Genomic DNA, 12,238 nt, shown 5'->3' with positions numbered 1-12,238 from the left:
TATTAGCTCTTTTGTAGATTCCATAGAATTTTCCTTATAGACAAACATGTCATCTGTAAATAAAGACAGTTTTACTTATTCTTTTCTCATCAGTATGCCTTTTCTTTTTCCTGCCTTATGTCACTGAGTAGGATCTTCAGTACAATGTTGACTAGAATTTACAAGACTGGACATTCTTGCCTCCTTCCTGATCTTAAGGGGGAAGACATTCAGTCCTTTCATCATTAAATATGATGTTAACTGTAAGGTTTTTGTAGTTGCACTTGTCATCCAATCTTGTGACTTTAAATATCATTTATATGTTTGCCACTCTAATGTGTGTATCCAACACAGACTTCTCCACAGATGTCTATGTTAGTATTTATCCAACTTCTTATTTGGTTTATCCACTTGGATTTTTATAAGGTATCTCAAACTTAATATGTCCAAAACTTAACTTTTTTCTCTGTATACTTCCAGCTTGCTTCTCTAACCACAGTGTTTCCAATCTCGGTAAAGGCAACCCTATCCTTCTAGTTCTTTAGGCCAAAAGCTTGGAATCACTCTTCCTTTTCTTTCACCCGGTCCCCCACACTCCTCTGTGCAACAAGTCAGCAAATCATGTTCCCTCTTTTGTGTGTGTGTGTGTGTATTAGTAGAGACGGGGATTTCACCGTGTTGGCCAGGATAGCCTTGTGATCTTGACCTTGTGCTCTGCCCAGCCTCATGTTCCTTCTTAGTAAAAGTTATGACCTCTAAGGTCTAAGCCAACTTCACGGGACTCCTACCTTGATTATGCCTCCTGACCTGTCTCCGTATTTTCCTTACTCCCTGACAGTCTATTCGATATAGCAGAGTAATCCTTTTACAACTAAAGTATTTTTTGTGTGGATAATATAGTTTTAAGGCTCAAAAGCAGTGAAATTTTTTACCGATAGATGATTAAAAGGAATGCTTCTTGGAGTTTCTGAAGAATGAACCCAGCTTACTTAGATAATTAATCAACTGAAAAACATTTCATTTCCACTTTTGGTCTCTTCTTTTTTTCTCTTTCCTCTATAAACAGTTAGATGGGATTATGACTATCAATCTTGGATTTCTGTGCTTTTCCTATCAACTGCTGGATTTTTTCCCTCACATTTAGAAAATAACTTTCTGAGGGATAATGGCTTTGATCTTGACTGCCAGCTTTATTGGCTTGTAGTCACTCACTGGAGTAATATGGAAAATGATTCTGATGCTCAGCTGATGCTATGATTAATTAGCTGTGTCTGGTGTGGGTGAGGAAATGGGAAGTAGTATGTTTGCATCTCTAATTTGAGTTTATAACATAGGCAGATTTTAAGTAATTTGCCCTGGCCGTTCTTGCTTTCATTTTTAGTGATCCTTTTTTTTTTTTTTTTTTTTTGACGAAGTACCTTGGAACAACAAATACTTTAATTAAAAAACATTTAAACATTGATGACCAATGTAAAGTTCTCTAAAAAATAAGTGAGAAATTAGGTGTCAAATTCTGATTTTACTGCCAAAGAGTTTTGTAGGATATATATATGAAAAAGATACTGAGAAATCTGGAGTAGGTTGGTTTAATTTCAAAATTATTTAACTCAATAACACTAACAATCAGCAAGGACTATTAGTGTATTGTTTTGGGGGCAGGGGTTTTCAGATATAACTTATATACAATAAAATTTACTCTGAATTGTAGTCTGAGTTTGGGCAAAAGTATATAAAAGTGTAACCACCACCACATTCTAGGTAGAATATTTCTATCCCAAATTGTTTCCTTATGCCCTAATAGAAGCTTAACCTAAAAATGTCCTTGAGAAAATGTGAATATTTAAATATCCTTTTTTTAGATATCATAAACATTTAACCAGTAAAATGAATTTGAACATTATTTTAAGGATATAGCTTTATATAATAATTGTGATATTGCTACCAGCCACACTGTTCCAGTGTTGAATTGTTTAAATACCAGGAAAATTATCATTTCTGCTTAACTCTTCAATGAAAGAATATTTTAAAATAACCTACCATCATGATGAAACACTTTATTTTTGAATATTACAGAAGAAAATTCCACAAGACAGAGTGAGGATTTGGGAAGCCAATTCACAGAAATTTTCATTAAGCAGCAAGAAAATGTCACTCTTCTATTATCTTTATTGGAGGTAAATAGGGAACCTTGACATTTTTGTCATCTTAATAAGGTGCTTTTGTTGCCTTTTTGATGTTGTCGAGGAAGTAACATGTATATACATTTAAAGGTAGTGAAGTTTATTATATTATAGCAAGAGATCCACGTGCATGTTTCAAGAAATACGTAATCGCTTGATACTTTCTGCTTCTTATGTTTTTACAAAATACTGTTTTATCTTATCAGTAACAGTTTAATTAGTTTAAGCAATTTGTATAAACTCTATTTTTTTTTTTTATCTTTTAAATTGTTTTTTTAGAGTATGCTAAACTTCCATGCTTTCTTTACTTGTAGTTTCTGGTACAAGTTATTATTAGTTGGAAAAAAATGTTTTTCTTGAAAATGTGAATTATGGATGTTAAATATTTTATATTCTTACATTGCAGGAGTTTGATTTCCATGTCCGCTGGCCTGGTGTGAAGCTTCTTACTTCTCTTTTAAAACAACTAGGGCCTCAGGTGCAACAAATTATTTTAGTCAGTCCTATGGGTAAGTGACTTATCTTTTTTATATTATTTTGATTAAAACATGAATATCATTTCCTAGAGAAGGGGACTGAAATGGTTTGTTAGTAAATTGTTAATAATTTGAGTTACTTTTTGTATTTTTGATCAACCAGCATTTCTCACATGGTTGTATGTTCTAGGTGTTTCAAGATTGATGGACTTACTAGCAGATTCCAGGGAAGTTATACGTAATGATGTAAGTTAACTTTAAAAAAGAAATACAAAAGTATGTGGCCTTTTTTTCTCCCACAAATAGAATCTTTGTTGTTGAGTTTTAAGAAATTAGATTTAGAAAGTTGAAGTAATGACCCTTTAAAAAATTTTTTTTAAATTAAAAGATAGAGATGGGGGTCTCACTACATTGCCCAGCTTGGTCATGAATTTCTGGGCTTAAGCAATCCTCCCGTCTTGGCCCCCCAAGGTGCTGGCATTACAGACACGAGCACCGAGCCTGGACAGAGTAATGACCTTTTAAAGGTATATAAAAGGCCACATTGTTTCATTCTTTCCTGGCTATCCAGTATTGTGGCTTAGATAAACCATTTTGCCATTCAAATTTATTTCTTCCATTAATTTAGGATTTCTTACACTATCTGCTGAAAGATTGTATTTGATACCAAACTCTACCTTCAGAATTTCCTTTTCCTCTTAAAGAGTAGAGGAAATAACTCCAGACATTGAACTGTGTAAACCCAACAATGCATTACATTTGGAATCCTCACCCTTACTTGATTGAGTATGTATTTCTAAGGATTGCCTTCTTAATCATAGAGGCTGATTTGCTCTGGCGTTATTTTTCATTCTGATTTGTTTTATATATATTTTTTATATTTGCATATGTTTGAATATTTTGTATTGATGCTAGATGTTTTGTTGCTTAAGCATTTTTCTCTATTGTTACCTACAACTTGATAAAAATAGCAATTAGAAAAATTAAATTCTGGAGATCATATCCAGCTAATTAAATCTCCATATTTATAGTGAAATGCCCAAGACACACAGAAACCAAGTGAAGTTAAGTCCATTCTTTGTTAGCCATGCCTTACTCATCTTTTTATTTATGGTATTGGCCCTGTGACTTTTTCATCCTATGTTTTAAGAAATATAATTTGGATTGCTCTTAGCTTCACAACTGGTTAATGGCAAAGCAGAAACAACACTGAAGCATTCTTAACTCCTAGTCTATGGAACCAGTTTTTAAAATTTGTTGTACTTAAAATTTTATAGTATGTATATCAATACAGTATTATAGGTAGTGAAATTAATATAGTATGTAACTTATGAGAAGGGCTTTTTTATTCTTTAGTATTTAAATGTCATGTTTTAAGAATTGTCTTATTTAAATAGGCATCTATCTGTTGGAAATTTGGGGTATCTTTCCTTGACCAACATCTGACTGTGTATCTTTAACACGTCTGTTCTTTTCATGACCCACAGTTAAAGTCATGCAAATCGTAAAGAAATTATATCTCCACTTATTTTCATTTTCAGATATAAAACTTCTCCTTTTAAAAAAATATAACTGCATTAGGCTGGGCGTGGTGGCTCACGCCTATGATCCCACTGAGGTCAGGAGTTTGAGACCAGCCTGGCCAACATGGTGAAACCCCATCTCTACTAAAAATACCAAAAAATTAGCTGGGTGTAGTGGTGGGCACCTGTAATTCCAGCTACTTGGGATACTGAGGCAGGAGAATCGCTTGAATCTGGGAGGTGAGGTTGCAGTGAGCCGAGACTGTGTGTGCATTGCACTCCACCCTAGGCAACAAGAAAGTAACTCTGTCTCAAAATAATAATACTAATAATAACTGCATTAATTCTGAATCTGTTTTCCTTTAACTGTTTACCTTTTTATTCTGTTCCTAACCTTTTTTCCTCCACGTTCCACTTTTTTTTTGAGACAGACAAGTAAGTGTCTATTTATATTGGTTTTTTTATGATTAGAGGTTAAGTTCTGTTTTTGTTGTAATGTTTAGATTATTGGTTTTTATATGTTTTATAACCGTATTTTTTAATTTCAATACACCTATTCAAGAGGATAAGGAGGAAAGAAACTAAAATATGCTAAGACCTTAAAAGATAGCAGGTTCTATAGAAGTTATTTTATCTCCTTTAGTCTTTTATAAAAACTCTGTGACAAAGATATTACATGAGTATACTATACATTCATGTAATTTGCTTAAAGTTGGCACAACTAGTCAGTAGGGTAACCAGTTTTTTTTAAAAATTTCATTAGTTTTTGGGGAACAGGCAGTGTTTGGGCAACCAGTTTTTGTTTGTTTATGTTCCAAAAGAGGACTCATTTATTCCAATTTTTCCTTTTGGGGAGCAACCAGTTTTTAAACCCACTTTATCTAACTCAGAGCATACATGTTTTCTCCACTATATTTCTTTTTCCCTTTGTTAGTAATTAAACTCAAGTTTAAGTGGGAGAATTTGACATCTAAAAATAACTGTTTTCACTATTTTTTCTCATCTTAATGTTGAAAGTTGACAAGAAAATGAGTGGAATAAGCCCAATAAAGCCAGGGGCATTTTTTGTCTTATATGACTTATATTCTCAATACTGAGAATTTGCTATTCCTCTTCTTCTGGAATAATATCTATGCTTTTTTTTCTTTTTTCTTTTTTTTTCTTTCAAATTCAGGTTTTCTCAGGAGAGGACTAGATGTGTTTTGTTTGGTTTGGTTTTTTAATATACAGAATCTCGCTCTGTCACCCAGGTAGGAGTGCAGTGCCAAGATCTACGCTCATTGCAATCTCCACCTCCCGGGTTCAAGTGATTGTCCTGCCTCAGCCTCCTGAGTAGCTCGGACTACAGGCATGCACCACCATGTCCGGCTAATTTTTGTGTTTTTAGTAGAGATGGGGTTTCACCATATTGGCCAGGCTGGTCTTGAACTCCTGACCTGGTGATCCGCCCACCTCGGCCTCCCAAAGTGCTGGGATTACAGGTGTGAGCCACCACACCCAGCCACTTTTTTTCCATAAAATATTTGTTGTCCCTTTTACATGATACTATTGTTGAATACTTAGGGGCTCATAAATTGCTTGTTTGACACCAAAATAAGCAAAAATGGGTAACAGTTTTCCTTGAATGATAAAGATATTATAAAATATGTAAACTATATCCAGCTTACCAGGAGCTGAGAAAAACTGGACATCAGAGGCAGAAGCTGCTGTGCGTTATCTTGTGTCGGACATGCCATTCATAAAGCATCAATTTTCATCTTCCTTTTTTCTTTTGACTTAGAATCAAGTTTTGGGGGTTTGGGGGACCAGATGTTTGCAAGAATTTCTGAACTTTCTCTGCTAGAATGTGGTGGTATTCGTTGATATATATTATTGAATTGCAGCGTTTTCATTATTACTATTGTGAAGCAGATACAGTGGCATTCCTGAGACCGATATATTCATGCTCAACTCTTCTTAAACCACAACAAAAGCTTTGTAGTGGTTAATGAATATGAAGGAATTGTTGTATATTTATATCATAAAATTGAAAGATAGCTAAATTAGGAATTGTCAGACGAGGATTCTAGTCTAGTCTCTGTCTCTTTGAGATTTATAACCTTAGGGAGACAAATTGTTTAACTACTCTTGTTGTTTTCCTTACATACAAAGAAAAGGAGTTGGGCTTGCAAAATTCCTGTCAGTTCTAAAATTCTGTGATTTTTCAAAGTAATTTTAAAATGTCTCATAAATGTTGTACTCCACTAAACATTCTCTTTCTTCTCTATAGGGTGTCTTACTACTGCAGGCACTAACAAGAAGCAATGGTGCAATCCAGAAAATTGTTGCTTTTGAAAATGCTTTTGAGAGACTACTGGACATTATTACAGAGGAGGGGAACAGTGATGGAGGTATAGTATGAAGAAATTATTTGAAGACCTTCCTTGTGTACTCACTAAATCGTTAGGGTCTAGGGAATACAGTTGGAGGGAGATACGAAGACTCTTATTTATATTCTTTGTTTTTATTTCACTATAGCATGTTGAGTATGGATTCTCTTTATCCTGTTTCATGTTTGTTAGGCTTCTGTAACCTAGGTTGGTGTCTTTCCTCATTTGGAAAATCTCACCCATCTCTCTTCAAATACTGCATTGCTATGTTTCTTCTATTTTTCTGAAGCCATAGATTATTTTGCATGTCCTTTTGCAGATTTGGTGATAGGGAGCTGAGTTGAAGGCAGAGCTATATCCTGAGTGAATAGGGAGGACACATTGAGAATTAATGGGAAAGGTTAGATATAGTCTTTTGGAGAATAGGAGAGCTAGTTAACTGTTATAAATAGGAAGATTTTCAAAGTGGTAAGTGCCTGTAATCCCAGCACTTTGGGAGGCCGAGGTGGGTGGATCACTGTCAGGCCAACATGGCAAAACCTCGTCTCTACTAAAAATAAAAAAATTAGCTGGGCTTGGTGGTAAACACCTCTAATCCCAGCTACTTGGGAGGCTGAGAAGCACTTGAACCCGGGAGGTAGAGATTGCACGGAGCTGAGATCACACTGCTATACCCTAGCCTGGGTGGCAGAGTGATACTCTGTCTCAAGAAAAAAAAGGATAAAGGCCCCATTAAGGGTATTTACCATGATTTTACAACAGTACCAGCTACTTGAATATTTAATTTCTTCTTCCCTAGCAGCACTCAGCTGCCTAGATACAGATATAGAAAAAAAACTCACAGTTTTTTGCAGGGTTGGGCGTTTTCTGGGAAGGTGCTATGAAAAGACAATGAGCCAAAAGAACATAGCATATTACCTGCAGAGTGGAAGAAATGAAGATCTCTATAATTTAAGCTAGATAGGGAAGGAAATAAGGCCAGAAGAGGATTTCTAAAAGTGGGGAGAAAAGCATCAACAAATGTGTTGAAAATACTTGAGCCACAAAAATAGGTTTTAGTAAGAGATGATTATCGCCAAAGATGAAGCCAAGAAATTGAGTGGTCTAGGTATTAGACAGGTTGTTGTTGAGATTATAAATAAGTATGACTGCAGAACTGCCTCCTGGGATCAAGAGATTCTCGTACCTTAGCCTCCCGAGTAGCTGAGGTTACAGGCGTGCACCACCATGCCTGGCTAATTTTTGTAATTTAATAGAGACAGGGTTTTACCGTGGAGGCCAGGCTGTCCTCGAACTCCTAACCTCAAGTGATCCATCTGCCTCAGCCTCCCAAAGTGCTGGGATTACATGTGTGAACTACTGCACCCAGCAATTTTGACTTTCAAGTCTTAATATTTAAGAAATGCATTTCATAAAGCTATAGTTGCCATAGATAGTGATTTCTCTGATGGATATGGGCAAAGTAAATTGAAAACCTTCTGGAAAGGATTCACCATTGTAGATGCCATAAAGGACATTTGTAATTCATGGGAAGTCAAAATACCAACATTTATAGGAGTTTGGAAAAACATGATTCTAATCCTCATGGATGACTTAGAGGAGCTTAAGACTTTAGTGGAAGAAGCAACTGAAGATGTAGTATAAATAATAAGAGAATTAGAAGTGCAATCTCATGATCAAATTTTTACAGATGAGGGGTTATTACTTATGGATGAACAAAGAAAGTGGTTTCTTTAGGTGGAATCTACTGGTGAAGATGTGTGAAAATTGGTGAAATGACAACAAAGGATTTAGAATGTTACATCATCTTAGTTGATAAAGCAGAGTCAGGGTTTGAGAGAATTGACTCCAATTTTGAAAGAATTTCTACTGTTAGTAAAATGACTCACTGAAGACTCAGGTGGTCATTAGCATTTTTTAGCAATGAAATATTTTTAAATTAAGGCATGGTTTTTTTGGACATATTACATACCTAATAAATTACATTATAGTGTAAACATAACTTTTGTATACACTATGAAACCAAAAAACTTGTGGGACTCACTTTATTGTGATACTTGCATTATTGCAGAAGTCTGGAACCAGTAAGTAGGTGTCTGTGTAGAGAAACTTTTTCTGTAAGCCTAAAACTGCTCTAAAAAATAATGTCTATTATTTTTTAAGTAATTTATTTTTGTCAACATACACCTCAACTAATAGGAGCAAAAGTGCGGATGTACCAGATGAGCTTACTGGCATCCTGCATCAGTCAATATGTTTATCAGAAAAAATGGAAGTCATTGGTTAATCTATTATAGTACTTGGTAAAGCAGAGATCAATTGGAGAGTTTTCACTGTGACAGTAGTAAAAGCTGTAATGTGGATGAAACTGCCCTGGAGAGTATATGTTGTAAGCAAAGAAGAAAAAGGATAAAACCGTGGAGGACAGAAACAATGAAAGCTGGAGCACCTGCAGAGCTGTAAGGAAAATCAGGAGAGAATAGTGTTTTAGAAACCAACAGAAGATTCAAGGAGGAGACAGATAATGTTAAGAGCTTCTTAGAGATAAAATGAGATATGGTTGAATCATTCAACAAATGTTTAATAGTTAAGTACTGTGTGTATACATGATGTCATGTCTCTGTCTCTGCTGAAGATACAGAGGTAAATAGGCTATTCACAAGTGCTTATGAATTATGATCTAGTGGAGAAGACAAACACTACCTAATAATAAAAGGATCAGGCTACTGTAAGAGCATGTAGCTAGTGACGCCAACCTAGTCCTGTAGTGTTGGTAATCACTCCTGAAAAAATGATGTTTAAGCTGGGATTTGAAGATAAACGATGAGCTACTAAGGCGATTGGGTAGTTGATGTAGAAGTCAAGAGATCTTTGGGGTGCCTGAGAAAGAGCATGCAAATTATGGCTTGTGGCTCTCAGGAGCCAGAACAGACTTTCTGCCTCACCATATTGAAGAGATGCTGAGCATGGAGATTTATCTTTTTAAAAACATTTGGGAGTTTTGTGTCAGGTGTTATCAGCCTTAACACTTGTGTTTTACATTATTTCTCCAGGTATAGTAGTTGAAGATTGTTTGCTTTTGCTCCAAAACTTGTTAAAAAACAACAATTCCAATCAAAATTTTTTTAAAGAAGGCTCATATATTCAACGTATGAAACCGTGGTTTGAAGTTGGAGATGAAAATTCTGGCTGGTCTGCACAGAAAGTGACCAATCTACATCTAATGCTACAGGTATACTATCCTTAGACAAAAATATGGTAAGGATTTTGACAGTGATCCTTTCAAAGAGAAGAAAATTGCTTGTGTTTGATAAATTCAGAATATTTCATGGGTTTCAGGTTGGCTTAAAAAAACTTTAATATGGAAATTTGCAGTTATCCTCCAGCTGGAGATCCTGCTCACCCATTACTTACCTTTGACAGTTATTAACATCTGACAATTTTGTTTCATTGTTTATTCCTCTCTTTGCTGTATGATTTTAAAGCAAATCCAGACATACAGTTTCCTGATGGGTTTTACATTAGGGAATAATAGGTTAGATTGCTGATTTGAATATTTAAAAACCTGCTTTCTTAGGGCTCTAATAGAATAAATTTTAATATTCTAAATATGAAATTCAACAAATAAGTTAATTCAGTAAGCATGTACTGAGAGCCAGGCACTGGATGCTAGGAAATAAATGATCATGTCCTGCCCCCAAAGATTAGTCTAAGTCCAATACATGTTAAATTGATAGACCACCTGTGAATTATTGACACTTTATGGTGAAAGCTTAGTGGCAATAATAAAAGTGAGGACAGTGGGATCCCAAATTATTTCCTCATCAGAAAAAATTTTGTTTTTATTTGAAGCAGTTTCCTTATGTACTCCTTTATTGAGTTCTCCTTCTCCAAACTCTTAAGTTTATACTAGTCTGTCTCCTCGCTTATGCACTCGTAATTCTTGTGGGCCTTTGAATGTCTCTGAATTACACCTGTGTCTCTTGGAAGTTGTGGACCTAACTAGATGGTTAGCTCCTCTGGTAATTAGAGTCTGAATATCATCCCATGCCATGGGAGTTGTCTGCAAGGATTGATTGATTATTAGGATGACCTGTGTTCTATTTTGCCAGTACAGTATTCATTTTGTAATTACTAATATCATCCTCTTTCACTTCAAAAGTGTCCTGGTTTGGGTTATAAATTACGTTAGTTACCCCAGTTAGAATTTGCCTAAAAACTGTTACAAAAGTATTTTACAGGAGAACTAAGTCACAGAGTCTATTTGTACGCCCAACTTTATCATTTCTGTTTTCAAATGTTGGTATTATACATTTAAAGAATTTATAGTTTATTAATGTTTTAGAAACAGCATTACCAAGTGTTAAGTTTGATACCTTTAACACTGCTTTTGTTTTAAGAGACAGGTTCTCACTTAGTTGCCTGGGCTGGAGTGCAGTGGTGTCATCACAGCTCATTGCAGCCTCAGCCTCCCTGGCTCAAGCAACCTTCCTACCTCAGCATCCTGAGTAGCTGGGACTACAGGCGCAAGCTGTTTTTTTTTATTTTTAGTAGATATGAGGTCTCACTATATTGCCAGGCTAGTCAGGAATTCCTGAGCTCAAGCATTTCTCCTGCCTCAGCCTCCCAAAGTGCTGCCATTACAGGTGTTTGCCACTGTGACCTGGCTATACTACTTTCTTGAAAGAGGAAATTCCTCTAGAAAAGTAATTTTCAAAATGTGATTAGAGAGGGTGAGAGAATCTGATGGTGTTCAAAAGCATGTATTTCCTGTCAAACTGAAAATTTAAGTTGTTTGAGGAGGCTACCCATGTTTTATGGTTTAGGGTACTATGTAAATAATTATTCTGAAGGAAGTGTTACTCTTTAGAAAGTAAAGTAGGCCAGGTGCGATGACTCACACCTGTGATCCCAGCACTTGGGGAGCCTGAGGCAAGTGGAGATTACTTGAGCTCAGGAGTTCGAGACCAGCCTGGGCAACACGGTCAACAAAAAATACAAAAATCAGTCAGGTGTGGTGGTGTGTACCTGTAGTACCAACTACTCAGGAGGCTGAGGTAGGAGGATCAAAGCCCAGGAGGCTGAGGCTGCATTGAATCATAATCACAGTCTGGGCAGCAGATGAGACCCTATCTCAAAAAAAAAGAAAATGAAAGAAAGAAAAACCTTACCAAAAAAATTCTCAGAGTACAGCATGTAAATAGGAAAATACAGTGTTCTAGTTATATGACAAGTTGATTTAAGTATTCTTTACTTTTAAAAAGTGAATAAACTAGCTTTGTGTACCTTAGTAAAGCTTTTTTCTCTTGTCTTAAAGACCATAAACCCCAAAGCAAAGGAACTGAGTTTAATTCACTTTAATATATTCTCCACCTAAAATACTGAATAGTAGATGTACTCATAACTTTACAGGCCAGGAGTTACCTTCTGCTATTCCGTTAGAACCTGTTGGAATACTTTATTTGTAACTTTATTTAGTGTTGCTTGTATTTCAAGTTCTCTATTATACACCAAATAAAAATGCGTTATTGTTTTCTCTGTTTGGACATACACATTCTGTATGGGAACTATTCATCATCACAGTTATTATCATGATTACATTCTGAGCTGCTAAAAACAGAAATTGATCTGCTTGCAGAGTTTTAATTGAAATTTTGCAGACTAAATTTCTAGAAAACATCTTTTGAAAAGTTTTTTATTTTTTTTTTTTT

The 12,238-nt window shown here is 35.4% G+C and overlaps 1 protein-coding gene across 2 annotated transcripts in view; it reads left to right on the top strand.

The window, feature by feature from the left end:
- The window catches only part of USO1 (USO1 vesicle transport factor), an 85,022-nt gene that overhangs the window by 43,631 nt on the left and 29,153 nt on the right, over nucleotides 1–12,238 (top strand). For both annotated transcript variants that reach the window (XM_017514758.2, XM_017514757.2), the window contains 5 exons: nucleotides 2,053–2,153; nucleotides 2,566–2,668; nucleotides 2,826–2,881; nucleotides 6,428–6,548; nucleotides 9,581–9,759. In XM_017514758.2, coding sequence (XP_017370247.1) covers nucleotides 2,053–2,153; nucleotides 2,566–2,668; nucleotides 2,826–2,881; nucleotides 6,428–6,548; nucleotides 9,581–9,759 — 560 coding nt within the window. The remainder of the gene's footprint in view (nucleotides 1–2,052; nucleotides 2,154–2,565; nucleotides 2,669–2,825; nucleotides 2,882–6,427; nucleotides 6,549–9,580; nucleotides 9,760–12,238) is intronic.

Source organism: Cebus imitator, unplaced genomic scaffold, assembly GCF_001604975.1.
Source record: "Cebus imitator isolate Cc_AM_T3 unplaced genomic scaffold, Cebus_imitator-1.0 Scaffold537, whole genome shotgun sequence".
NCBI classification, from domain to species: Eukaryota; Metazoa; Chordata; class Mammalia; order Primates; family Cebidae; genus Cebus; species Cebus imitator.
Note: the sequence above shows the minus strand (reverse complement) of the source record. Positions and strands in the feature narration are given on the sequence as shown.